The 26085-nt window shown below is 44.7% G+C and overlaps 2 protein-coding genes and 1 long non-coding RNA gene across 8 annotated transcripts in view; 1 reads left to right on the top strand and 2 right to left on the bottom strand.

Annotated features, from left to right (window-relative positions):
• The window catches only part of CAMKK1 (calcium/calmodulin dependent protein kinase kinase 1), a 207420-nt gene extending 201451 nt beyond the window's left edge, over nucleotides 1–5969 (bottom strand). For 3 of the 4 annotated variants that reach the window (XM_075904382.1, XM_006136070.4, XM_075904381.1), the window contains exon 1: nucleotides 5820–5969. The gene's annotated coding sequence lies outside the window, so the exon portion shown is untranslated. Of the gene's footprint in view, nucleotides 1–3873; nucleotides 4972–5819 lie in introns of those variants that run through there. The other variant, XM_014580049.3, reaches the window with a different exon arrangement.
• A 160-nt stretch (nucleotides 5970–6129) lies between these two features.
• On the top strand, nucleotides 6130–8695 carry LOC142819206 (uncharacterized). The gene is made up of 3 exons (XR_012897012.1): nucleotides 6130–6251; nucleotides 6366–6428; nucleotides 8615–8695. It is a non-coding gene; the product is annotated as an uncharacterized LOC142819206 (long non-coding RNA).
• Nucleotides 8696–15400: 6705 nt separating this feature from the next.
• Nucleotides 15401–26085, bottom strand: part of P2RX1 (purinergic receptor P2X 1) — a 47957-nt gene continuing 37272 nt past the window's right edge. Inside the window, exons 10-11 of one of the 3 annotated variants that reach the window (XM_075904380.1) lie at nucleotides 25808–25909; nucleotides 15401–24025 (exon numbers count right to left, since the gene is read on the bottom strand). In XM_075904380.1, coding sequence (XP_075760495.1) covers nucleotides 23960–24025; nucleotides 25808–25909 — 168 coding nt within the window. In that variant the 3' untranslated portion in view covers nucleotides 15401–23959. The remainder of the gene's footprint in view (nucleotides 24026–25807; nucleotides 25910–26085) is intronic. The other 2 variants (XM_075904378.1, XM_075904379.1) reach the window with 2 other exon arrangements.

Genomic DNA, 26085 nt, shown 5'->3' with positions numbered 1-26085 from the left:
GCATACCATTCTTCCTTAAAATGGGTACATTTCCTTGCTCAGAAATTAATATATAGGAGCGTCCTATAATTTCTCAAGATATTAAAATCAGGGTTTTCTTAAATACTATGTCTGAGTTTGAAACTACAAATACTTGAAATGCTGAAAAGCTAGACATTAAAATAAAATATCCCATGGCCATGCAAATGGATACATTGCAAAAGCAATATCCAGGATACTATACAATATCCCAGCCACACACAGCAACTCCTTAGCAATCTAAGGCTCCTTTCACTTAAACATCTGGGTTTTCCCAGGCCTTTATCACAGGAAAGTATTCTGTTTCATCATGTTAGAAAAAAGCACCTTGTGCTATGTAACAACTAATAAAAACATCCAAAGCATTGGACTTGGCAGTGATAGGGGACTTCAACTATCCAGACAGTTGGGAAAATAGGATAGCAGGACACAGATTGTCCAACACATTTTTTGAATGTATTGGAGACCATTTTTTATTTCAGAAAGTGGAGAAAACTACTGAGGGGAGGCTGTTCTAGATTTGATTATAATAAATAGTAGGGAATTGGTTGAGAATTTCCAAGTGGAAGGCAACTTGGGTGAAAGTGATCATGAAATCATAGAGGTTGTGATTCTAAGGAATGGTAAGAGGGAAAACAGTAAAATAAAGGCATTGGATTTTAAGAAGGCAGACTTTCACAAATCCAGGAAGTTGGTAGGTACAATTGCATGGGAAGCAAGTGTAAGAGGAAAAACAATTGAAGCGAGTTAGCAGTTTTTCAAAGATGTTATTGAAGGCACAATAGCAAACTATTCCACTGCAGAAGAAAGATAAGAAGTCTGGCAAAAGACCATCCTGGCTTCACCAGGAAACCTTGAATGATCTAAAAATTAGGGGGAGGGATAGCTCAGTGGTTTAAGCATTGGCCTGCTAAAGGCAGGGTTGACAGTTCAATCCTTGTGGAGGCCATTTGGGGCAAAAGTTTGTCAGGGACGGTACTTGGTCCTGCTGTGAAGGCAAGGGACTGGACTCAGTGACCTCAAGGTCCCTTCCAGTAATAGGAGATACACTCTCCATTAATTTAAAAAGGAGACCAACACAAAGTGGAAATTAGGTAAAATTACAAAGGATGAACACAAACAAATAGCCCTAGTATGAAGGGGCAAAGTTAGAAAGGCCCAGGCACAAAGTGAGCTCATAGTAGCTAGAGACAGACAAGAAAACATTCTACAAATATATTAGAAGGAAGACAAGGACAGGGTAGGCCCATTGCTCAATGAAGAGGGGGAAAACCACACAGAAAATGTAGAATGGCAGAGATACTTAATTACTTCATTGTCTTGGTTTTCACCAAGAAGGCTGGCAACAATTGGATACCTAACACAGAAAATGTCGGTGAAAATGAAATAGTTTCAGTGGGTAATGTTGGGAAAAAAACAAGTTCAAAATTACGGAGAGAATGGAGATGTCTTCAAGTCATCATGACCTGATGAAATGCATCCTAGAAATACTGAAGCTGACTGAAGAGATCTATGAGCCATTAGCTATTATCATTAAAAAAATCATGAAAGACAGGAGAAATTCCAGAAGACTGGAAAAGGGCAAATATAGCGCCAAATCTATAAAAAGGGAAATAAGGACAACCCAAGGAATTACAGACCAGTCAGCTTAACTGCTGAACCAGGAAAGATAATGGAGCAATTAAGGGATCCATTTGCAAATATCTAGAAGACAAAGTGGCAAGTAACAGTCAACATGGATTTGTCAAGAACAAATCATGTCAAACAACCTGATAGGATAACAATCCTTGTGGGTAAAGGGGAAGGGGAAAATGTGGTCTATTTTATATAGTCTTCTTGCATGACCTCATTAATAAACTAGGGAAATACAACCTAGATGGGGCTACTATAAGGTGGGTGCATATCTGGTTGGATAACTGTTCCCAGAGAGTAGTTATTAATGGTTCATAGTCATGCTGCAAGGGCATAACAAGTGGGGTTCCTCAGGGATCAGTTTTGGGACTGGTTCTGTTCAATGTCTTCATTAATGATTTAGATAATGGCATAAAGAGCATACTTATTAAGTTTGCAGATGATTCCAAGCCTGGAGGGCTTGCAAGTGCTTTGGAAGATAGAATTAGAATTCAAAATTGATCTAGTCACTGGAGAAGTGTTCATCTTTTTTTCCCCCCTCAGAACTTCAACAAGGATAAATGCAAAGTGCTCCAGTTAGGGAAGGAACAATCTGTTTAACACATACAGAATGGGAACCGACTATCTAGGAAGGAGTACTGCTGAAAGGGACCTAAGGATCATAGCAGATCACAAGCTAAAGATGAGTTAACAGTGTGACACTGTTACAAAAAAAAAAAAAAAAAAAAAAAACAAGTAAAGATCATTCAGGGATGCATTAGCGGGAGTGTTGTAAACAAGACACTAGAAGTAATTCTTCCACTCTACTCTTGTGCTGATTAGGCTTCAGCTGGAGTGCTGTGTCCAGTTCTGGGTGCCACATTTCTGGAAAGATGTAGACAAACTGGAATAAGTCCAGAGAAAAGCAACACAAAATGAGTAAAGGTCTAGAAGACATGAGAAGAGAAAAGGTTGAAAGAATTGGGTTTGTTTAGTCTGGAAGAGAAGACTGAGAAGGGATGTGATAACTTTCAATTATCTAAAAGGTTGTTACAAGGAGGAAGAAGAAAAATTATTCTTCTAAACGTCTGATAGGACAAGAAGCAATGGGCTTATATTGCAGCAAGGGAGGTTTAGGTTAGATATTAGAAAAACTTCCTAACTTAGGGGTTTGTCAAGGTGATTAACCAGTGGAATAAATTTACTAGGGAGGTTGTGGAATCTCCATCACTAGAGATTTTTATGAGCAGCATAGACAAACACCTGTCAGGGATGATCTAGATGGCCCTGCCACGAGTACAGGGGACTGGACTTGATGACCTCTCAAGGTTCCTGCCAGTTCCATGATTAAACCATTGCTGTGATACCAGTGTGTTGAAGGTGGAAGCAGTTCCACCACCTTTATAAAAATCTCACTTTCTGAACAACCATGGATTCTCTGCATTAGACTATCAGCCAGGTATTTATATGGCTCTCTCCACCATAGTAACTGAGCACACCTCATGTAATGAGGAAAACCTAACTGGGACAACTTATGATTCCATACAATTTCTATAGCATCAATAACAATTGACCTTTAATTTCTAATATTAATTATTTACCAATATTTTAGATAGCATTATTACCCTGATTTCTATACGGTCAGCAGACATCAGTGTCAAAAAGACCTCACTGAACATGGACACTGGAATCACATATAATCTTTCCATGATTTTCTCTTGTTGCAATTCCATTTTAGACTCATTAGCAGATCTTAAACCAACTAGTGTTTCTTATTACAACACACAGTAAACTCACATACCTGAGAGACTGAAATGCAAAAGGAAACTTCTGCTTTTACTAAGATCTAAGGAACGTTTTCAAAGGAGCTCAGAGCCAGAATTTCAAATGCTGAGCAGGCCAGATTTTCCGAGGAATTTAGTAACCACTTAGACACCTATAGGACAGCCAGATTTTCAAAACTGCACAGCACCCTACATACTGTGTTGAGTGCCTATAAAAATCTGCACACTTATTCTGGTAATTAAATAGAAGCTGAGCTCTTTTGAAAATCCTTTTATGGTTTAATCTCAGATTTAAAAAAAGAAAAATGGGGTGAAGATTTAAAAAAAAAAAAACCCTACCTTCAATACTCCAGATTTGTATATGCTTTATAAATAAATATTATTACGAATTATTTTGCTTCTCTGCTACTAAAAAAGCTGGATTAAAATACTTTGAAAGAACAGATCAAACACTGCTTACCTTGATCACAAGAATTCAGTTTTTATTTGAGTGAGAATAGTTCTATTGAAGTCAGTAGGACCACTCAGGTGAATAAGATGAGTGCGATTTGACTTTTCCAAAAAGGAAAAAGCAAAACAAACCAGACTGAGGACTTCTATACATTTCAACCGCCAGTATAGTAGAGGAAATTCTGCAACAGCCTATCTATTCATAGCATTGCAACAGCCACACCCAGGGTTTACTCAAAACGATAAGCAAGCGTAGCCATGAATTACTGGATCTGACCTTGACACCTCTTGCACTATATCCACTAATAGATGTACTTAGACTTGCCTTTTACCCAGTTCTCCAGAACTACAGCAACTACCTGCTGATGGATAGCGTGATTGCTGTAACTGGCTTCCCCCACTGCAGAACTCAAAAAACAAGCTCTTCAAGTCTACAGCCAGTTTTTCGGCTATACAGCCAACAAGCAGGCTTTTTTTAAAATTCAGGTTTAGCAGGGTAATTTTATTTCATTATGAAGTCAAATTCAGATGCACAGAAGACAAAAACTGCAGCACTATTATTATAAAGTGACTTTCAAAAACATTTCTAGGGCACTGGAAATGTATACCCACAGCGACAAATTCTGCTCTAAGTTACACTAGTTCAAATCAGGAGTAACCTCACTGAAGTCAATGGAAGTAGGGGAGATTTTCACGTATATATACACAGCAGAATTTAGCACATCAGTAAATACCTAGGACCAAGTTCCATTTACACCAATCTATAGCATTGCTCTTGATCTACATTGGTGTTACACAGCAAAATTTGGCTCACGTGCCCTGCCCTCCAAATTTTAAGGAGAGGCATTTAGAGCAAATATTTAATTTTAAAACCCCATTGGCTCTGAATTAATCATACAAAGCCATGTTATAATCAGTGCATGGTAATTAGTCTCAACTTTAAAATAATAAAAAAAATCCAACCACCAGCCAATGTTTGCAGCATAAAAATGGAGATACACACAACCCTGAATACATACCATGCAGATTTTTTAAAAATAAATATGCTTATACAACAGGAATATCATCTGGCTGCTCTATAGATCCATTACAAATATCCTTCTAGGCAGAAATACACTGTAAAGCAGATTCCCCCCCAAAAAGAATCACAGGAGCTAGAGATGGAAGACACCAGCAGAGGTTGTTTTATGCCGGTTTTCCTCCCCCCCCCCCAGATTAGAGACATTTCTGCAAAAAGACAGCGAGTGGGATAGGAAGAGCAAGGCAGCCTCATTGTTGTGAAGGGCTGTCTGAAGGCTGTGCCGGGTGGCTTGGCCAGATGGAAACAAACCCCAACCCTGGGGCATGCAATGCACATTGCACCGGTATAAAGATGCGGGACACAAGCACCGGGGCGAATCCCGGGAAGGATGCAGAGTGGACCCCCCCCCCGCTTTATTCGCTAACGAGGCAGTGACTGAAAGTCGCTTCCAGACCCCCCGCTTTTGTTCCATCCGCGCTGCGCGTTCCTCGGCTCGGAGCGAGGCGGCACCAGCCCAGCGCTGCAGCCACCAGCCAACTCGCTGGCAGCCGCTCCGCGCTGGGGCACGGACCCCTCAGCCCTGGGGAGGGCGCAGGTCCCGCAGGGATGCCCGCAGGAGCAGTGCGCGGACCAGGAGAAAGTCCCTGCCGCCAGCCCCGCCGGAGCGTGGGGCTCCCAGCAGGCTGCAGCGATGGGACATCGGACCCGGCTCCAGGCAGCGGGAAGGGGGTCAGGCATCCTCCGCCGGGCAGCCAAGTTTCCCCAGCCCAGCTGCTGGGCTGCACTTTGCTCCCCTCCCTCCGCGCTGCTGGGCTGCATCTGCCTTCCCAGCAAAGTCCTCCCCCAGGAGCAGGTCTCAGCCCAGCCCTCCGCGCGTCCCCCCTAAGCGCACGCGGCTGTCGCCCCCGGCCACCCGCCCTGCAGCAGCCACTCACCTGGGCAGGTCGGGAGCTGCAGCGGCTCGGGGCGACTCGCAACGTGCCTCTGTTTGCAGAGACTCTACAGAGTAGCCAGCCAGCCTCCTATCAGCCAGCCTGTACTATAGGCGGCCGCCGCGGCTCCCTTCCCATTGGCAAGTTCTGATGTCCAGTGCGATTGGTGGATGGTCGAAGCTTATTCTGGTCTCTGATTGGAAGTACAGAGGACTATGCAAATGAAGGCGTGAAGTCGGGATCCCGTTGGCTCTGTGCTTCTGAGCGTTCCATAAGGCTTTGCTCTCCGAACCTGTTGTAAATTGCAGGGTGATTGGAGCTTCGGGATCAAAGGCTCCCGCATGGAAATTGCAATCTGTGTCTTGGAAGGGGCTGATCTGTGTAGCCAGGGGGAAGGTGTTTTTAACGTGCATTTAAAAAGGAAACACCATAAGGGTAAATACTCCGAGTATGTCCGCAAGAATTCCCATTGCTTTATTAAGCAGTGGAGGCAATTTACTTTTTAAAGCCGCTAGAAATTAAATCTTATCTTTTGTTTTCTCGTGGTAGGTTACTGCAGCTCTGTGTATCTGATGGAGTGGGAGCTCAGGGATTTTTCACTCCACACTTCAGGTGCTTCTAACTCTTGCTATTTGGTAGCAAGTCTTGCAATATTTGTCAATGCCTTAGCTTCGGGAGGAGTGTGATTATTGGAGACGCCTAGCTTTGATTTGTAAGTGTGGGTGGGGGAGTCTTGTAGCATTCACTATTGCAGAAAAAACTTTCATGTAATCCAAATGCACCTTGAAGGCTCAGAAAAGAGAGGATAAATAATCCTGAGTTCTTTTGATTTGCCTTAAAAATCGTGGGATTTTAAAATCACATTATCAGGGAAGCAGCTGAATCATTATTTTTGCAAACTTAGGCTACGTCTACACTGGCGTGATCTTGTGCAAAAACTCTTTAGCGCAAGAGTTCTTGCGTTAAAGTAGTTGTGCAAGAGAACATTTACACTGACATGTGCTTTTGCGCAAGAGCATCCATGCCAGTATAGACACTCCCTTGCGCAAGAAAGCTCTGATGGCCATTTTAACCATAGGGCTTTCTTGCGCAATAAATTCATGTTGCCTGTCTACACTGGCCTCTTGCACAAGAACAGTTGCGCAAAAGGGCTTATTCCTGAGCGGGAGCATCATAGTTCTTGCTCAAGAAGCCCTGATTTCATACAGTAGAACGTTAGTTTACTTGCGCAAGAACACACGGCCAGTGTAGACAGGCAGCAAGTTTTTGCGCAAGAGTGGCTGCTTTGGCACAAGATCGCACCAGTGTAGACACAGCCATAAGGTTGGCAGTATGGCACTTCCCTAAGGGTAATCCTCCCATTGTCAGATTAGGGTAGAGATAGACAGGGAAATGATTTTGCTACCATAAATTCAGTCTTCTGACTTCAAGTAGAAGCTGAAGCCAGAAAGAAGCAGATGTTTGTATAAACCAAAATTAGTAGTAGTAGTAGTAATAATAATTAACATGAATAGCAGATGTAACTCCAGTAATTGCGGTAGCCCTTAAACACCAGAACCAGGCGAGGTCCCAGCGTGCTAACAGTTGTATAATAAAAAGAATGTGGAGATTTAGTTGATTATCTACTCTGTCCTCCTGCCAGTGCAAAATCTTTCCCTACTGTACTAGGGATGTTAAGAAACAGGTATTTCACTAATCGTGTAGCTGATAGAATTTTTATCGGCTACACAATTAGTCAATAAGGGAAAGCATTCAGTTCTGGGCTTGCGTCCGGTCCAGGAGCTGCCCCTGCTGTGGCTCTGCGGTTTAAGTGTAATAAGACCTGGGCAAGCAGGCAGCCTTGCTATATGTGGGCTGCAGAGCCATAGCGGGGGAGGGTCCCTGATCTGACATGAGCCAGGACTGAGGTGGGCTTGCTCAGTCGTGGCTTACACCAGGTCCAGGAGCCCCTGTCTGTGGGGAGTCCCAGCGGGGAGCTGCGATCCCCACGGTCAGGGGCTTCTGCTGGAGCAGCTTCTGCCCACGGCGAGCCTGGGCCTGCAACAGGCAGGGGCTGCTTCATGGCAGCCTCTTCTACTCCCCTGCCCCCTCCCTGCTGCCTCTGATAGAGGCAGCGCCGCGGAGACAGTGCTGGGGAGAACCAGCTTTTCAGCCAGCTCCCCCCAGCAACGCTCCTTCTCCCTCCTCCCCCACTTTGCTGCCTCTAATACAGAGGCAGCAACCGGGGGGGGGGGGGGGGGGGAAGGAATGTGAGTAGTTGACTTGAGTAACTTGCTTACATCCCTATGTACTAAAGGAGTCAAAATATAAAATGGGGTGCACTCTGTGGTTTTTGGAGCTGCAGCACTCCAGAACACTGTTCTCTTCTAGCTATCTAAACTGAAGAGGGTGAGGTTTTTAAGATTTCAGCAGTTTTTACCTGTAATCAGCAAAGGAGTTGTAATAGCAGTAACTTAAATACAGCTGCGACCATGCCAAACATCCCGATATGTGTCCAGTGAATGCAAGGCCCAGGTCTCTCAGATATTGAGTTTGCAGCTGTGTTGTATGTTAGTACAGGGGACCTCACAAATTAGAGTGAGATCAAAATATTCAATAAAGAAAATGCTTTGCTTTGCTTTGTCTCCACTAATGAAAATTTTAGAAATCAGAAATACAGAACAGAAATATATCTGGGAGAAAAGAACAAATGATGTAGTAGGATCATAAGCTAAAACTCCCTTAATTCTGCTAGTACCAGGGTGGGAAACGGTTTTTCACTGCATAGGAGCGTAGAGGCTTGTGGTTTCTCCCTGCAGTGGGGTGAGCCGGCACTCATGGATCCAGACCCACGTGGGGGCTCTGAAGGTTGGGGCTTCCCCAAGGCTCCAGGGTAAGGTCAGGAATAAGGGATTCAAGGTGTAGAAGTCAGGATAGAGGTTTGGGGAGAGGGTGAGGGCTTAATCTGGGGCAGGCTCTGGGTGGGAACTGGAGATGAGTGTTTGTAGTGTAGGAGGGGCCTCAGGGCTGGGTGTTGGAGAGTGGGAGGATTGGGGTGCAGGCTTCAGGAGGGAGAGGGACAGGAGAGGGCTTGGGCTGAGGCTAGGGTGCAGGAGGGGATTCGGGGTGTGGGTTCTGGCCTCTGGCCAGACAGTGCTCACTTCAAGCAGCTTCTAGTCAGCTGTGCAGCAGAGCTAAGGCAGGCTCCCTGCCTGCCCTGCTCCCAGAAGCAGCTGGCAAGTCCAGCCCCTAGGCAGAGGCACCAGGCAGCTCTGTGCAATGCATATTGCCCATGTCCACAGGTACCACATCCGCAGCGCCCATTGGTCATAGTTCCCAGCCAATGGGAGCTGAGGAGCAGCGGCAGTGCGTGGAGCTTCCCTGATCACACATGCACTTAGGAGCTGCAGGGAAAGGCTCGGGACTTCTGGCTTGTGGTGAAGAAATGAAGCATTGGTTGGACCCCGCCCACTTCCTGCACTACTCTCTCAGGAAGATATTAACCACCAACTGCTTAAGTGGCACATGTTAACATCAGGTCCAGATTAATTGCATCCAGGAGTTTTAAAGGAGCTGGACAAGGTTCTCACTTGATTGTTAATGTTGATTTTTCAGAAGCCTGGAAGAAAGCCGATTTTGTGCCAATATTTAAAAAAAGTAACTGGGATGACCCAAGTAACTATAGGTCTGGCAGTCTCAATACCATCCCAAGCAAGACTCAATTAATAAAGGATTACGGAAGGGTAATATAATTAATACCAATTAGCCTAAGTTTATGGAAAATAGATGTCAAGCTAACATGACTTTTGTGAGGTGTTTGACTTGGCACTGCATGGCAGTTTGAGTAAAGAAGTAGAAAGATACATTAATGGCACATGTTAAATAGATTAAAAGCTAACGAACTGATAGGTCTCAAAGTGAATTTATAAATGGGGAGTCATCAACAAATGGCATTTTTAATGGGCTCTCTCAGGAATCAATGATTGACCATATGCTGTTTAACATTTTTGTTAATGATGTGGAAGAAAAGAAAATAATCAGTGATAAAGTGATAGAGATGTAGCCGTGTTAGTCTGGTGTAGCTGTATTTTGTATCAGTGATAAAGTTTGCAGATGACACAAATTGGAGGAATAATGAAGACAGGTCACTGATGCAACGTGATCTGGATTGCTTGATAAAGGGCTCAAACACATATCCTTTTAATGTAGCTAAATGTAAATGTATGCATTTACAAAAAATCTTCTTTCACATTGGGGGACTCTATTCTGGAAAGCAGTCACTTTGAAAAAGATCACATAAGAACGGCCATACTAGGTCAGAGTGGTGGTCCATCTAGCCCAGGATCCTGTCTGCTGACAGTGACCAATACCAGATACCCCAGAGAGAGGGAACACAACAGGTAATCCTCATGTGATCCCTCTGCTGTCACCCATATCCAGACAAACAGAGGCTAGGGACACCATTCCTACCCATCCTGGCTAATAACCATTGATGGACCTAACCTCCATGAATCTATCTAGCTGTAGCCCTGTTAAAGTTCTAGCCTTCACGGCATCCTCTGGCAAGGAGTTCCACAGGTTGACTGTGTGCTAAATAAAGAAAAACTTTATTTAGTTTGTTTTAAACCTGCTGCCTATTAATTTCATTTGATGACCCCTAGTTCTTATATTGTGGGGAATGAGTAAATAACTTTTCCTTATTCACTTTTTCCACACCAGTCATGATTTTATAGACCTCTATTATAGCCCTCCTTAGTCTCCTCTTTTCTAAGCTGAAAAGATTGAAAAATTGTGAGGGATAATCAGCTGAATTTGATCCTGCAGTGAGTGACTGTGCCCAAAAAGGTGAATGCAGGAAAAGGACAATCTTGAGGAGTAGAGAGGTTATCTGACCTCTGGATTTGACACTTGTCCAACCACTGGACAGAATCCTGTGTCGAATTCTGGGGTCTACAATTCATGTTGGCTGTTGATAAATTGGCAAGGGTTGAAAGAGCCATGAAAATGATTAGAAAACCTGCCCTATGGCAATAGACTCTAGGAGCTTATTCTGTTTAGCTTAATGAAGGTTAAGGGGGTGACTACATAGGAAACAAGTATTTAATAGCATATTCTTCAATTGCTCAAAGAAAGCTATCACATATTCCAATGGCTGAGAGTTGAAGGAAGACAAATTCAGATTGGACATAAGGCATACATATTTAATAGAGTGATTTTTCAAAAAATACAATAATTGACAAAGCATGTTCATTTTTCATTTTGTTTTTTTAAAAGAATATTTCAGTTAAAGACCTGAGCAACCCCAGGTACAGCTGTTAGTAGGTTATATTTGAATGACGCTTGTATCTTTGAATGGTGTCCCTCCCTCCCTGTGACCCAACCTGCCATTGGTGTTGCTGTTACCGCCACTCCCACTGGAAGGGCTACACCCCATGCTGACCGGAGCAGGGGCCAGAGATCCCTTTGCCAGCTAATTCCTGTGGCATGGGAGAGAGGACAATCAGCACATGCTTTGTGATTGAAGGAGTTTAAGGGAGAGCCTGACAAGCCCCCCCACAAATCTATTAACAGGTCTGAACCCTGGCAGCAGAGCCCTTTCCGTTCTGTGGAGACGGTTACCCCCAAGAGTGAACCATTTTAGGGAAGGGCACCATTTACCCCCCCACAACACACTTCTCAATGGGATCAGGCCTTTTCCTCACTGGTGCCTTTGTAGACATTGAAGCTGCTCGATATTCTCCATTGCACCACTATTTTATTTTTAGTGCCGGCTTCATCTCTCAAAATAACTGACACGATATTACTGCAGCTTGTGGCTCACAATAAACTTTTGTTTCCCATCCAACAGAATCCTGCTCATTTGCATGTAGTCTCCACACACAAAAGGGCCTAAAGATAATTATGAAGAGGACACTGGTTATTAAAATACAAAATGTTTCCACAGCACCTTTCAGGGAAGATAAGTTTTATGAGTCCAAACTGCAGTCGTTCATCAGACCTCCTGTATTGCTTTAGCGCGGGTGTGCAAGCCCCAGCACTCTTATCAAAATCTGTTTTATCAGCCAAGCATCAAAGGATAAGGAATGGCTAAATTCCGAGAAAATGGCCTAAAAAAATCAAGCTATTTAGCTTATCCAAAACAAAACAAAAAAAAGTCAAGAGGTGACTTGATTACAGTGTATAAGTATCTTCATGAGGAGAAAATCCCAGGTATTAAAGGAGTTTTTCATCTAGCAGAAAAAGCATAATAAGAACCAATGGCTGGGAATTAGCCAGATAAAGGTTAGACTGACCATTTAGTTTTTTAAATTATTGTCAACCTGGTACTTATATCCTTGCAATGTTCTTTATTAATAGTCTTGCTGTAGTTTCCATGGTTTCGTATCTTTAAATACTATTCAATCCAATTCTGCCGTTAGATACGTGCACATATAACTCTCTCTGCCTGCCGCCAGAGCTAGGAGAGCCAAATTACACTATCAAGGTAGTGAATCAGGGACTCCCTTCCGTGAGCCTGGTTTTTGGGAAGGGAATTTGGTGTGGAGACTCTCCTTGCCTCATACGGACCACAGAGTCTTTTCATATTTTTTAATTGAAAAATCCTCATGAGTTTAAGTAAGAGGCCAGGAAAGAACTCAGGCTAGGTTTGGGTTTGTGCTTGTCGCTCACTGGACACTCCTACTAGGCAGCAGCCTGAAGTCCTTACTCAGGCAAACTGGCTGCTGTCAGAACGGGCAGGACAGTCCACCAAAACTGATATGTGCCCAGGGCAGCTGGGGCAATTTACCAGGGAGGCCCGGCATGGGCCGGAAGCAGGGGTAGGGGCCCTTCACGGTCACCGTGGTGGCGGGAGCTGCAGCAAGTGTAGGCGCAGTAGCCTGCGCCACTCTGACACCATCTGTCAGCCAGGTCACTCCACTTCACTGTGGCGGTGGGAAGAAAAGTGTCCAAGGCCGCTCTGCTCCCCTGAAGCGAGCCAGTGGGGAGATGGACAGTGGAGCAGAGGGAAGCAGGCTGGGGGAAGGACTGTAATTGCAATGGAGGTGAGAGGGGGTGGGGCCTCGGTGGGGAGTTGCCCCAGGCCCCACGCCTCTTAGGGATGGCCCATGCTCCATGAGACTCTTGACTAGAAAGAACTAATGTGCCCAGGTCTTGCCCTTTTTCTGTGGGAAAGACAGAAGTCACAGTGTTTGCATTGCTGTTCTCACACTCTCATGGGTATCCACAGAGGAGAAAGGACGCCCTCCATCCTATGGAGAATCGGTTTAGCAGTTAACACAGACATTTCCCAGCAAGCCTTCTCTCTTGTTACAAAAGACTCCGGGGTTTGCTGCCTGCAGATGTCCTGTCAATGTAGCTTGAGCTGCAGAAGAGAGGGCGAATGAGGCAGTGCAGACAACATTGGCAAATCCCCCAAGGTCTGGGCATGTTTCAGTGACCAGTGCTACTTGAGTAGCGCACATTATCCCTGGCTTTTCTTTGTCAAGTCAGAGACAACCTCTCACAGCCGCCACTCCCCCTCTGCTGATGGAAGAATTCAAAGGAATCTGAGGGGAGTCTAGTAATTTCCATACCTTCAGTTCCCTCCCATGTACTTGGACCTAATTAAGAGCTCGTTGCCTTGAGTGGGAGTTTTGCTCCAATACTTCCAACAGGATTAGGCCTTTTCTGATGGGTAAGTGTGAGGAGGCTCTGTTAGGGGGATGGGAGAATGCTGTGTTGCGGAGGGATGGGCAGGCGGAGCTGGTGGCAGCACGGCAGGGCCAGGGAAATGGCACCCCCCCCCCCACCTGTAAGGAGCAGCCCCAGTCTGGCCCTGTTGGCCGGAAGCCCTGCCCATACTCATCCAGCACTGGCCTCACTGAGCAAGTAAAGCAGCAACAGGCTGAGGCAGCTGAGAGAGCGGGGAGAAGGGCTTGGCGGTCACACTGCCCACCCTAATCCCTGCAGATCATTTCTATAAAACCTTTATTACTGTATACGTTTTTAGAATGTTATAGCAAAGTCATTTTACCAATCATGGTTTCCACTCATTTTTTTTATAACTTCTCTTATGCACACTCATTGCATGAGTATTTTGAACTCCTTTATATTTAAAAAAAAATTGCGGTCCACATTTACACACCCACCAGAAATTCCTGCGTACAGGCCTGATTTTGGAGACACAGCGCTGCCTCCCAACGCACAAAGAACCCAACGGACTGATAGATCATTTCCACCAATGCCAAGCCTGCAGCTGGAGCTGCAGGAGGTCGATATTAATACTGGAAAATACACAACACTGGTTGCATTTTCAAAAATGATTGGCAGGGAAAACTGTAAAAGATTAATAAAGAACCTCTTCCTGCCTGCATTTGCCTGGGAAATTCAGAAACTGGAAGGAGAAATGGTGCCAACAGCCCGATGCTTTCTTTACTACTCCCTGTCTGCCGTCATTTTGCTGAGACTGCAAATGCAAAAGGGAAAACAGACCACTTTAATTAGTTTCTTTGATGTTCCATAAGAGAGATTCTAAGTGTGCTCTGTTAAGGAACATGGTTTAAATTTACTAGCACCATTCTGTAATATAGTCATGGTAGAAAATCCACATGGAGGGCAGCATTATGCACCAGTGTGATAATTGGATGCAAAAATGTCCTTTAAATTTAGTCATACATGGCCCAATTTCCAGACTTATGTACTTACAATAGGCACCCAAACTCTATATACAAGTTTGAAAAACAGGCTACTCTACATAGACTAATTTGTCTTCCCCATATTCTTTACTAATGATTCTGAAGAAACAATGAGGTAAGAAGACACCAATATTAAAACCAAGGAAACAAGTGTCCCTGGTATATCTCCTTTTGACCTTCAGCATTACAAAGAAAACCAGTAGGGAACCTCTCTAGGATCAGCTAGTAATCTAGCTAATTGGACAGATGAAGAGGGTTCAGTTCTAATGCTGGTTTTGACACTAGCCATTAGCAAGTCATTTCTCCCACCCCGTGCCTCAGTTTCCCCCATCTAAATTAGAAATAAATAATATTTACCTCTGCAAGGCTTTGAGAGGGCTAATTACTGCTTAGGAGCTCTGAAGATGTTGAGTGCTGGGTATAATTATGTTCCTTGATTTAAAAAAAGAGAGGAGGACTGTTGCCCTTCAGGGCACGCTGCAAGACACATCTACTTAAATGGGCTGCTGAGGAAGAGGACCTGAGAGAGAAATCAGGTGTGTGGGGGAGAAAGGAGTTAGTGTTTTGGTGCATGCTCTTATTTTATTTTCATAATGTATAGCAGGGTGGCATGGGATTGCTGTAAGGTATGTCTACACTATGGGGTTTTTCCACGGGAAAAACTGCCGCGTCCAGGGAACGCATTTGCTCTTCTGCTTTTTTTTTTTTTTTTTTTTTTTTGCAGAAGAGCAGACACGCTCTTTCAGAAGCCCTGTCTTCCTCATTCCACGAGGAAGAAGGGCTCTTCCGAAAGAGGAGGTTTTTTTCTGAACTTTGGCCCAGAGCACACAGGTCAAATTTCAGAAAAGCCTCTTCCAAAAAAATGATCAGAAAAAGGTACACAATTTGCATACCTTTTCCCAATAAATCACTGTGGTCTAGACATAGCTTAACTGAAGTGTAGACACATACACTCAGTGGGGAGGGGGTTAGACACCCAACCTACTTGTGGTAAGTTCTGCTAAGGCGCATGAGCCAACCCGATCTATCATGAGTAGTTAATTGTCTAGGTGATGAGGCAGCAATTAATTAGTTTAAGAACACTTGGCGCCATAAAGTTTTAGTAGGTCCGCGCCAGTCAGGAAGCCACACCAGAGGAAGCTTCTGAGGAAAGCGGACCCTTGAGAACTGAGTAGGAAGCTGCTCCCAGTGGTGTTTCCCTGGTGAGCAGACATTCAAGGAGAGGAGCAGGCCGAGAGAGAAAGTGGTGCCTGGCAAGGGACCAGCGCAGCCCAGGAGAATAAACTGGGCAAACAACCTCCTGAGGAGCTAATAGGGAGTTGCTCAGGGTCAGGGACTCATGGAGTCTCGTCTGTGCCGAGCTAGTGAGTGACCCCTTTAATGAACTGGGGCCCAAGAATCCACACTGATCAATATTTACCGCACCATCGGCAGCCTTTTCAAAGCAAGGCGACTGTCAGTCACCAGGCTAGGCACACAGATAATTACAGCCTGTAGATTAGCAGAGAGAGGCTGAATTTAAGTCAGTGATCCCCAAAGTTTTCCTCTCACCTCCCCCCAACAATAAAATGAGTCCAGGTCTCCCCCAACTCGAATGGGAGTTGTAGCCAGGCGGGGTGCCATGGCCTGGACTGGGGGCAGAGCAGGGCTGAGTAGCAGTCCTTCCCTGCCCACTTGTGGGGACTGGCCCAGACCCCACCATGTCCCCTCTTGATGTTTCACCATGCCTCCTAGGGGGTGTGCCCCACAGTTTGGGCACCACTGAGTTAAGTCATAGTCCATCCTGGTCAATCAGTGCCATGATGAGCCAACCAAGCTATGAGGGACTCCTCACTTTGGCTCCCCGCTCCTGAGTTCCTCCAAATACTGCCTTTTCCCACTCACCTGGCACCCTGTTCCCCTGCTCCGTTCACATATCCTGCCTGCCGGGGTTTCCTGCTGTTGAGTGTTAATGGTTCAGTCCCTGGGCATTCCTTGTGACTTGCTGGATTTTCTGATTCAGGGAAGGTTTGAGCCAGTTCTTGAATGACCTAGCTCTTCTCTCCATGTAGCCAGGTGGCATCCCACCTCATACTCCCTGCATTGTTTGAGCAGGAAACAAACTTTTTTGTTGTTTACAATACAAAGTTCAGAGGGAAACTGAGGCACCTATAGGCTTCATAAGTGTTTTTAAAAAGTCCTACTTTGTCACAGCTGTCGAGGGAAGGATAATTCCCTTCTGTGGAGGTTTCATTAATTTAACACTAAAAAGACCTGCTTGGACTTGTTTATACTTTGCATAAGGGGAAATTGAGGTAGGGCTAACACTTGATATTGGGGGCACACTGACCTCCACACCATTATACAGAGTGCCTAAAGTCTTGAATAGGAATCTCTTTATAATTTAAGTATAAACTTGGTATAATGCTTATCCTTAGCATCCCTTAACTCTTACCTTTGATCTACCAGTTTAATTTACCATCCTGTAAAACATAATCCTATATCCTGTTTATTTAGAATCTTTCATCCCATGGGTCTTAAACTGGCTGTGCACAGGGATGACTTTGCCAGTCATTAGGTGAGGGCGGAATGTGGTAGATTTTGAACAGTCCAAACATTTCAGAGCAAGGCGTGAAAATGATCCAATTCTAGACTCTTCTGTTCTGTTCACTTTTATACTGCATTCTGCCCCGGATAAATGCAACTCCCCAGGTAACTGGACAAAACACCAGCATTCCCAGAATAGTTGGGGCTGAGATGCAAAGTCTGGATATAGCAGCAAACTTTACCCCAAACTCAAGGGTGTTTAGAGCCAGGGTGTTTTGTCCATGACAGTCTCAAGATAGCTTCCAGCCCTTGGCAGAAAATGAAATGGGTCTTTTTCATTGACCTCGGTTCTGCCAGGAACCCAAAAGACTTCATGGTGCCCTTTAATAATATGTGGAGGATTGGCTCGCCATTGACTCAGAGAGAAAGCTGCTACTTTGCTGAATCTTCAACACTGCCTCCTACATCACCTGAGTTTTCCTTAGCTGTCTCTCTTCAAGTCTAGACACGACTTTACTCTGCTTAGTCTACAAGATACACTGAGATCACAAGGCTCAGTGTATACTGCAATGTTATATCTGCACCCTTTGATTTAGTGCAGTCAGGCTGAGCTCCCTCACTGAAGCCCGCTTTAATAGAACTCTTGCAGGAACTATAAACAGGCAAAACATCTCCTACACAGAATAATGAGAAACATAGAATACCTTTTCTCATCCACAACCAGATTTGTAGACATTGCCGTGTCGTGGCACCACAGGATCCAGAGAATGCGCTCATCTGGAGAGATAGTGTGCTGTCATGCAAGCACATCTTTGGAGCATGAAATGTTACAAGATACAGATCTCAGCAGATGGAAGACTAAACAGTGGCCAGTTTCTCTCCACTTTTGATACCTCTCAAAGTAGTGTGTATGATGCTCATTGTCTTTGATGCCAACCAAGTGTTGTTCACATGCTTCAAGGGAAGAACAGAATCTTTTGATTTCTGGAATGGGAGTTTCTTTCCCTATTTCTTTGGTTTTAAAAAAAAATCAGTGCAAGATTTTCAAAGTGACTGCTAATTTTGACTGTCTCTATTTTTGGGTGTTCAACGTGAGATGCCTTAAAAGAGCTTGAGGACTGCTTCCGAAACATGTCTCAGGTCAGGCACCAGAATCACTGGTCCCTTTTAAACTCTTAGCTTCATGGACATCAGCAAACTCTGAATCTATTATCTTTTGCAGAGCAGTACAGACCTCTACCGCTTGACTAAAGCAGTGGTTTTCAAACTGGAGTATGTGTTCCCCTATGGGTACTGAAGTCTCCGGATGGAAGGGGTAATGCTAGAAAAATCCTATAATGGTGAACAATACACCATGTTATTCCTTCCAGATCTTTTATTTTCTGTTTTCATAGGTATGTAATGACCCTATCTCAGATGGAGGAATGCAGCAGGCTATATGATTTGACAAGTCTAAAAAGTTTGAAAATTGCTGAGCTAAAGAAATAACTTCATTAGATAGCATGAATAGGTTGTTTTTTTGTGGGGCAGCCACAAAAGGGTGACATGACATACATTCTGCCAGCGTGAAAAAGTGCAGTTTGTTTAAGAAGAAGCCAAAGTTGTTACCTTTAAAAAAAATTGAACTGGATCCTTATCTAGTGTAAATTGGAATAGCTCTAGTCACATCAATGAAGTGATGCTGATTTATGCTAGATGCAGCTTTGGTCCAGGGACTTCACTGCTGTTACAGCCAGATTAGATTTGGCCCTGCCTACCTGCCACTCATCCTAAAATAAAGTGATCAGTTAAAAAAGGCAAAAGGAAATTTCAGTTTTCCATAGAAAATACCAATTTGCAGTTTATAACCAAGGAAATGAGCTATATAACAACCACGTTGTTGCTGGGATTATGACTTGTGGCACAATATTGTGTGTCTAGTGTTACACTACTGAAGGTACCTTTCTCCATATAGCCTAGTATTGGCACAGAATGAATTTCTTTGAGACCAAAGGGATGAGAAGCATCACTGAGAAGCAGGTAAGAGTAGCAGGTGTTCCTGCCTGTTCTACACGAGGTATCCTCTGGAGTATTTGTCAGGATTATTGAAACTTGTGTGATGTAACAAAGGACCAGTGGCTTTGTTATAGAGAAATCCAAGAGCATTTTCCCTTAAGGACTGGATGCATCCTGAATGCATCAGAGCTAGGAGAGATTGTGTAGACTGGGAAATACATATTTTATAGTAGTAGGCATCCTTCAGGCTTAAGAGACCCTGGGGGTCTGCCCTTAGTGGTAAAGAATTTACTCAGTTGGTTTTATGGGAGCCATAAACTACACAGCAAATGAAAAGAACTCAATGAATATATATTTTAAAATATTCATAATTTTAAGGACAAGCTCATGATTTTGAGGGCTCCTGAGTCTAGAGAAGTGTTCCCTGTAAGCTAAGCACTTGTACAGCCACTTTGGAGAGATTCAAATGCTGCCCCGCTGATTAGTAGAGCACCCCACAGAGTTTTTTCTACTGGTGGTGCACATTCGCACATGCCTTGACGTGCATAAAATTATTCCATGGATGGAACATATTAGCAGGAACATTGGTCTTGAATGTTTAGAGTTGATAACACTAATAAAGTAGCATTTTCCCAAATGCCTCCAACTCACTTATGAGAAGGCCAAAAGTTAAAGTATCAAGAAGCCAGGAAATATCAAGTTCTAAACACAGCTTTACCTTAATGACTGATTCACTTAAACTGCCACAAAGGATTGTGCAAACACATTTATTTTGGTGCTTGTGATCTGAGTTTTCATTTTCCTTATGTTGGCTTTTAATTCAAAGGTCAGAGGCGGAGAAGGTGAAAACAATGGCAAAAACTGTCCCACGTCCCTCCAATAGCCACCAGCACCTGCCCCTTCTGCGATAAGACCTGCGGCTCCAGAATCAGGCTGGTCACCATCAATGGATCCACAAATAGGAGAGCGACAGGAAGAAGTCCTACTCGTTATCGAGTGACCACTGAGGGAGACATCAGATGGTCTGTTGGTTCCATCTGCTGGTTGTAGCCTGTCACTGCAGATGGGACAATGCTGCCACACTAGAGTTATTGCGGCAGCGTTATTTGTTGTTTGAAAATTCAACCATGCAGAGCGTGTTGCACTTGTGTTTTTCTTGAGCAGCTCCAGGATATGGCTGCTAATCAGCTTTGTATGATTCTGGCACAAACGTGCATGGTGACTGCTGCAGAAATGCTTTTATTTCAGAACATGGCTGAATTAGCACAATGGTGTGACAATGATGCCCGGTATCCAGGCAGGAAGCGATAGTTCACTTAGGAGCAGGTACATCTAATACTGCATTAAATTACTAAGTACAGTGCAGCACTGGCAGGATTTTTGTAAACTGTGGAATGAGGAGGTGTCTGTAGTCAGAACCTGTTACCCTGTACAGTCCTGCTGGCCTAGTGTCATTCCTGCACAGCAAAACACAAGAGCCTGAGGGTATGTATACACTGCAACGCTATTTTGGGATACCAGAATATCCCGAAATAGCTACCCTGCGTCTACACAGCAAGCCTGTTATTTCGGGCGCGCTATTCCGACATCCCTGAAAACTTCAGTCCATGAGGAGTAAGAGATGTTTTGGAATAGTGTTTTATTTTGAAATTTGGCACTGTGTAGGCAGTGCCAAATGATGAAATAAGCTATTCTGAAATAGCATCGAAATAAGATACGCAACGTGCATAGCTCAAATTGCGTATCTTATTTTGAGTTACAATGCTGTGTTGACGCACCCTTTCAAGTGCCTCCGCTCACCTCAGATCTCTCTTCCTATGCCTTTTAACCTTAATCAAGTTCAGTTGATAGAGGATATAGATTTCTTGTCATCTGCCCTCTTAAAGGGCTATAGTGAGCAAAGCAAGGTCATTACAAGCAGTAGAAAAGATTAGTTAAATCGATCAATCTGTATAGCGTAGGGGGCAAGTCGAGGTTGCTTTTCTGGCTACACAAGGGAGGAATAGATCCTTGTAAATGAATGGTTTGCAATGCTAATTATGTGAGCTTCTAACTGAATTCTGCCTGCTGTTACAAATATTGTACGATTTTCCTTCCCCTTCTGCCCTTCCCTGTGTAGTGTAGTGTTGCTGTGTGCTGTTAAACAGCTCATGTCCCATCCCAGAGGTGGCTGCCTTTCCATGGTAGATGAAGTAATCTTTGTAAATCTGTTACTACCTTCACACAAATGTTGTAATGTGTAACTAGGTGATTTGTGGGAAATGTTCTAAGCTCCTTGGAGAAAAGAATTGCAAATATTATTAATTGTTATGTCATTGGAGCAAAAATAGCTTATCCCTGGGCAAAGATGGGATCAGAGGGAAACTTACCATTGACTCAAGCAGGATTTCCCTCTGAGACAGCAGAGCACACTGGAAGCATAAATAAAATTAAACAGGTGAAGACAGTTTAAGAGGGACCCCAGGCATGTACAGCATGAAGAAAAAGTGAGTAGAGAGCTGCAGCCTAGATTGTGCAGAGTCGAAAGGACGGGTAGGCATATCCTCAGCCTTCATCAGGGCCGGCCCTCAACATTTTGGCACCTGAGGCGGAGAGCTCAAATGACGCCCTCGTGCCCCCTCGCTTGGGCCAAAACTTTGAAAGGTCTTAATTCTCTGGGTCAATATATATAATATAAGGAGATATACCATCTCATAGAGCTGAAAGGGACCTTGTGAGGTCATCAAGTCCAGTCCCCTGCCCTCACAGCAGGACCAACTACCATTCCTGACAGATTTGCCCCAGATTCCAAAATGGACCTGCCCCCCCTTCAAGGATTGAACTCATAACCCTGCATTTAGCAGGCCAATGCTCAAACCACTGAACTATCCCTCCCCCAAGGGGAGGTGGTGGTCCTAGTGGTGCCCCCTAGAGGCGGGCGCCCCAGTTTGCCTCATGGTAAGGCCAGCCCTGGCCTACATGCAGCTTTGGCTGTGGCACAGGGGGTTGCTTTTGGGCACATTCTTTCTTAAGCTAGAGGAGAAGAGCTGTAGACTCGAGTATACCACCTTTCTGAGAACACTGCCAGCATGCTACCTCCCCCTACTCCCCTAAGGACAAGGACTGGCCCAGAGAGGTGACATAATTGAAAAACTAGAGGTTTATTTTTTAATAAAATACATTATTACAAAATAACCATTTTTCCACCACAGATAATTACCAAGTGCTCTAATTGACCAAGAAGAACAGTGCAGTCCTCAGCAGGACGAGGCCCTCCGACCGGACAGTAGCTTAGCCAGGGCTAACGAAGTCCCAACAAAGGAGGCAAAGCTTAGGCTAATCCAAGGCATAGCTCTAAACAGCCTCTGTGCATTTAATAAACCACAGAAGGTCTAGTCGCAACTAGACCTGTCTGCTGTGATCTCATTAGACTCAATGGGTGGGTGCCTTATTGCAGTGGGTTTCAAACGACGGGTCGCGCCCAAGTACTGAGTAGTGGAATGTCAGGTCCCGAAGCTCGTTGCTGCAGGGAGATCAGGTGAGCAGTGGGGAGGATAAGGCAGCGACCTGCCTGTCCTGGCACCGCAGACCATGCTGTGCTCCAAAAGCTTCCAGCAACAGGCCCAGCTCTAGGGGTGGGAGAAGAGCGCACAGGGCTCTGTGTACTGCCCCCGCCCTGAGCACTAGCTCTGCACTCCCATGAGCTAGGAACTTGCCGCTGGCTTCTTCTGGGGTGCAGCATGGTCTACAGGGCCAAGAGAGGCAGGATGCTACCTTAGCACCCCCACTGTCCGGGAACCGCTCAAGGTAAACCCCTCCTGCCCCAGCCCTGACACCCCTCCCTCCAAAACCTGAGTCTCCACCTCCATCCCCAAACTCTCTTCCTCAGTCCCACTCTGGAGCCCACACTCCAGCCAAATTATGTTGGGTCGCAGGCATCCACAATTTTCTTCAAGTGGGTTCTGAGGAAAAAAGCTTGTACCTTAAAAGCTTGTGGCCTTCTCGGGCCACGCCAGCCCCCCACCGGGGTCGAGAGTGCGATGTAATCAGTACTGTTTGGGTCTCCCCACGGTTGTTTTAGACTCAACATTCGTTTTGGCCTAACCTCTCTCCCTCTGTCTATGTGATGTGGCCCAAAGAAGGGAGCATTTGAGAAGGCCTTTAAAAAACAAAAACAAAGCAATGAAAAAGTCCCTCTGTGCTTTAACTGAATGGGGCTCCATGCATCTCTTTTCTTAGAGTGAAGACCAGGAGGATCCCCTATGTCAGAATCGTTTCGTTAAAACTAGTCAGTGTCTATAGCAGTGAGTAAATCAGCACCATCTGCACCAGCCTTCCACTCCCTTTTTGAGTGGGCTCATGAAGGTACGTGCTCCTATCCTGACACAGAGCCAGCTGAAAAACAGACCCGATGTATCATCCTAGGAAGACTCAGTCTAAGGTACAAAATGGTGAGTTCAGTTGGCCTTTGGTTGTTGACAGCTTGATGAACCAGGGGCAGTGAAAACATATCAGAAGATGAAGAGGATGCAGGTTCTTCTTTCAGTGCAGGCCTGCCAAGATAGAAACTGGTTCACCATCTTCTCCAGAACGGTGCTTTCTGTCCTACATCTCGCCAGCAGGCACAGCTCAGAGCTAAGCTGTACTTCAGCTGACTGCCAAAGACACACTCAAACCCATGCCGTTCCACCTCAGCTGTTATCTCCACCAGACAGCTTTCACCCAGTCCACACAATGAAACATTAACTCCTGTTTTGATTTTACCGCTTATGGCTCACCAGCCTCCCTTCCCCCCTCCCCCGACCTTATACCTCATCTACAACCTCATTCAGTCTCTCTCTTCTTGCTCTCCCCAGCTCTCTCTTTTCTTAACATCTTTCTCAAGCCTCCCTTGAAACAGGGAGGGTCAAATTCACCACTGGGTCAAATGGTGTTAGTTCATCAACTTTCAGCAGTGACTAACTTAGATGGGGAGAGGCCACTTACATTTCACTGAGAGTCCGTCATGTTGTTCTGCAGATTGTACGTGGAGGAAGGGGCAGCATCTTCTTTTTCCTGTGATATCATCCAGTCCAAACCAGATGAAACAATTACTACTTCTGGGAGGACCCCACAATGGCATCAGTGAAAAAATACTATTCTGTGTTGTGCAACAGTAACCACGATCCATTGGGTCTCAATATATTTCATGCCATGCTTAGTGCAGCTGTATATCAAGGATTCCTGACTCTTTGGAAATCAGAACAAGTTTGTGCTAAAAAGTAGCCTAGAAAGATCAGTGAGTGTATGCCCTGTGACTCATGAATAACCCAGATCTCAATGGCTATTCCTTTAAAATATCCTCCCCTTGCAAGTCACCTCCTGTCCTGTAGGATGCACTGTAGATAGAGCAAAGGATTTAACTCCAACTCAACCTCAGGACTGTGAGGGCATGTCTACGCTAGGAAACTATTTCAAAATAACTAAAATCGATTTAATGACTCCTGAAATAATGAAATCGAAATAGCGTGTCCACACTACAAGAAAGCCTGGAAATTAGTCCGAGGCAGGCTCCATTACCGTGGAGGTGCTACCTCGACTTAGAGCCCTAGGAAGCACTAGGGAGTAGTTATTTCGAAATAGCAGCTGTGGAGTGTCCACACTAACACTATTTCTAACTAACAATTTCAAAATCAGCATTATTCCCCGAGGAAAGCAGGAGTAACAGGCTTGGTAACGTGGACACTCTGCTTATTATTTTGAAATAAGGGGGGTTATTTTGAAATAACTCTCTAGTGTAGACCAGGGCTGAGAGTGAATCATTAGACATAAGGACTGAGATTTTCAAACCCACCAAAGCTATCCAGGTGCTCAATGCCCATTACAATTAATTTGAGGAATAGCTGCTCATTTGAATGGAAATTCACAGTCCAGATCCATTAGGCTGCTGTGAAAACAACCTGGATTTGCAGTGTTGCAATGCTCTGATGTTATTCTAAGGTGATATGGTGGGGTTTTGACAAGCAGTCAGTGCTGGCCTACCTCTGCTCCCACTGAAGCCAATGGGAGTCTTGCCATAGACCCCAGTGCTAGCAAAATCACCTCAGGCACAGACTGCTTTTGGAAACCTTACCCTACAGGCATGTGACTGTGTCACTCTTTAGTGAGTAGACCACTGACTGACTAAGCAAAGCATGACTAGACAGTCTTCTCATAGAAGGGCCTTGTAACTTCAGAGCTGAAGGTCATGGGTTCTAGTCTCTGTTCAGTTGCGTGGATTTGATACTCACTAGAGCCAGACAAGGAAGTGTCTAGCTATTCTCCCAGGGTATGTCTACACTAGCCCCTTAGTTCGAACTAGGGAGGCTAATGTAGGCATTCAAAGTTGTAAATGAAGCCCGGGATGTAAATATCCCAGGCTTTATTTGCATCTTCCCATCTGGTCTCCATATTTAAATGCCATGAGTCCGGAGTAACTGCCCACAGCTACACGTGGCAGGGACCCGGTAGTTCAAATTAAAGTTCCTAATTTGAACTACCGTTATTCCTCCTGCAAGCAGGTTTAATGGTAGTTTGAATTAGGAGCTTTAATTCAAATTACCGGGTCCCTGCCGCGTGTAGCCGCGGGCAGTTAGTCTGGACTCATGGCATTTAAAAATGGTGACCGGACGGGAAGATGCAAATAAAGCCTGGGATATTTAAATCCCGGGCTTCATTTGCAACTTCAAATGCCTACATTAGCCTCCCTAGTTCGAACTAGGGGGCTAGTGTAGACATACCTCCAAACATGCATACATATATACAAACGCCTCCTGCTCTCTGCAGCCTCAGCTCAAGGAGGAATGGATTGTTACTTACAGGCCCGGAAGGCTTCATTTCTGCGCATTTGAATTTCCTCTGTTTGTAATAATCCCGTTTTGGGAGAAAGTGCAGCAGGACCAGGTCACACACCACCGATGCCTTAAATCAGACAAAGTGCCACACAGAGACCAAACCTTGGTTAGAGCAGCACCTAAAGTATTAAATCATCTAAACCAAGAATCTGCACCAATCTCTTGATTTTATAACACACCCTTCATCCCACAGTGTCCCAAAGCACCTTGTAAACTGCAGTCACTTCATCCACTTTGGATGTG

This window comes from Pelodiscus sinensis, chromosome 21 (assembly GCF_049634645.1).
Source record: "Pelodiscus sinensis isolate JC-2024 chromosome 21, ASM4963464v1, whole genome shotgun sequence".
NCBI lineage: Eukaryota > Metazoa > Chordata > Testudines > Trionychidae > Pelodiscus > Pelodiscus sinensis.
The sequence above is the reverse complement of the archived record's forward strand: the minus strand, read 5'-3'. Positions and strand labels throughout refer to the sequence as shown.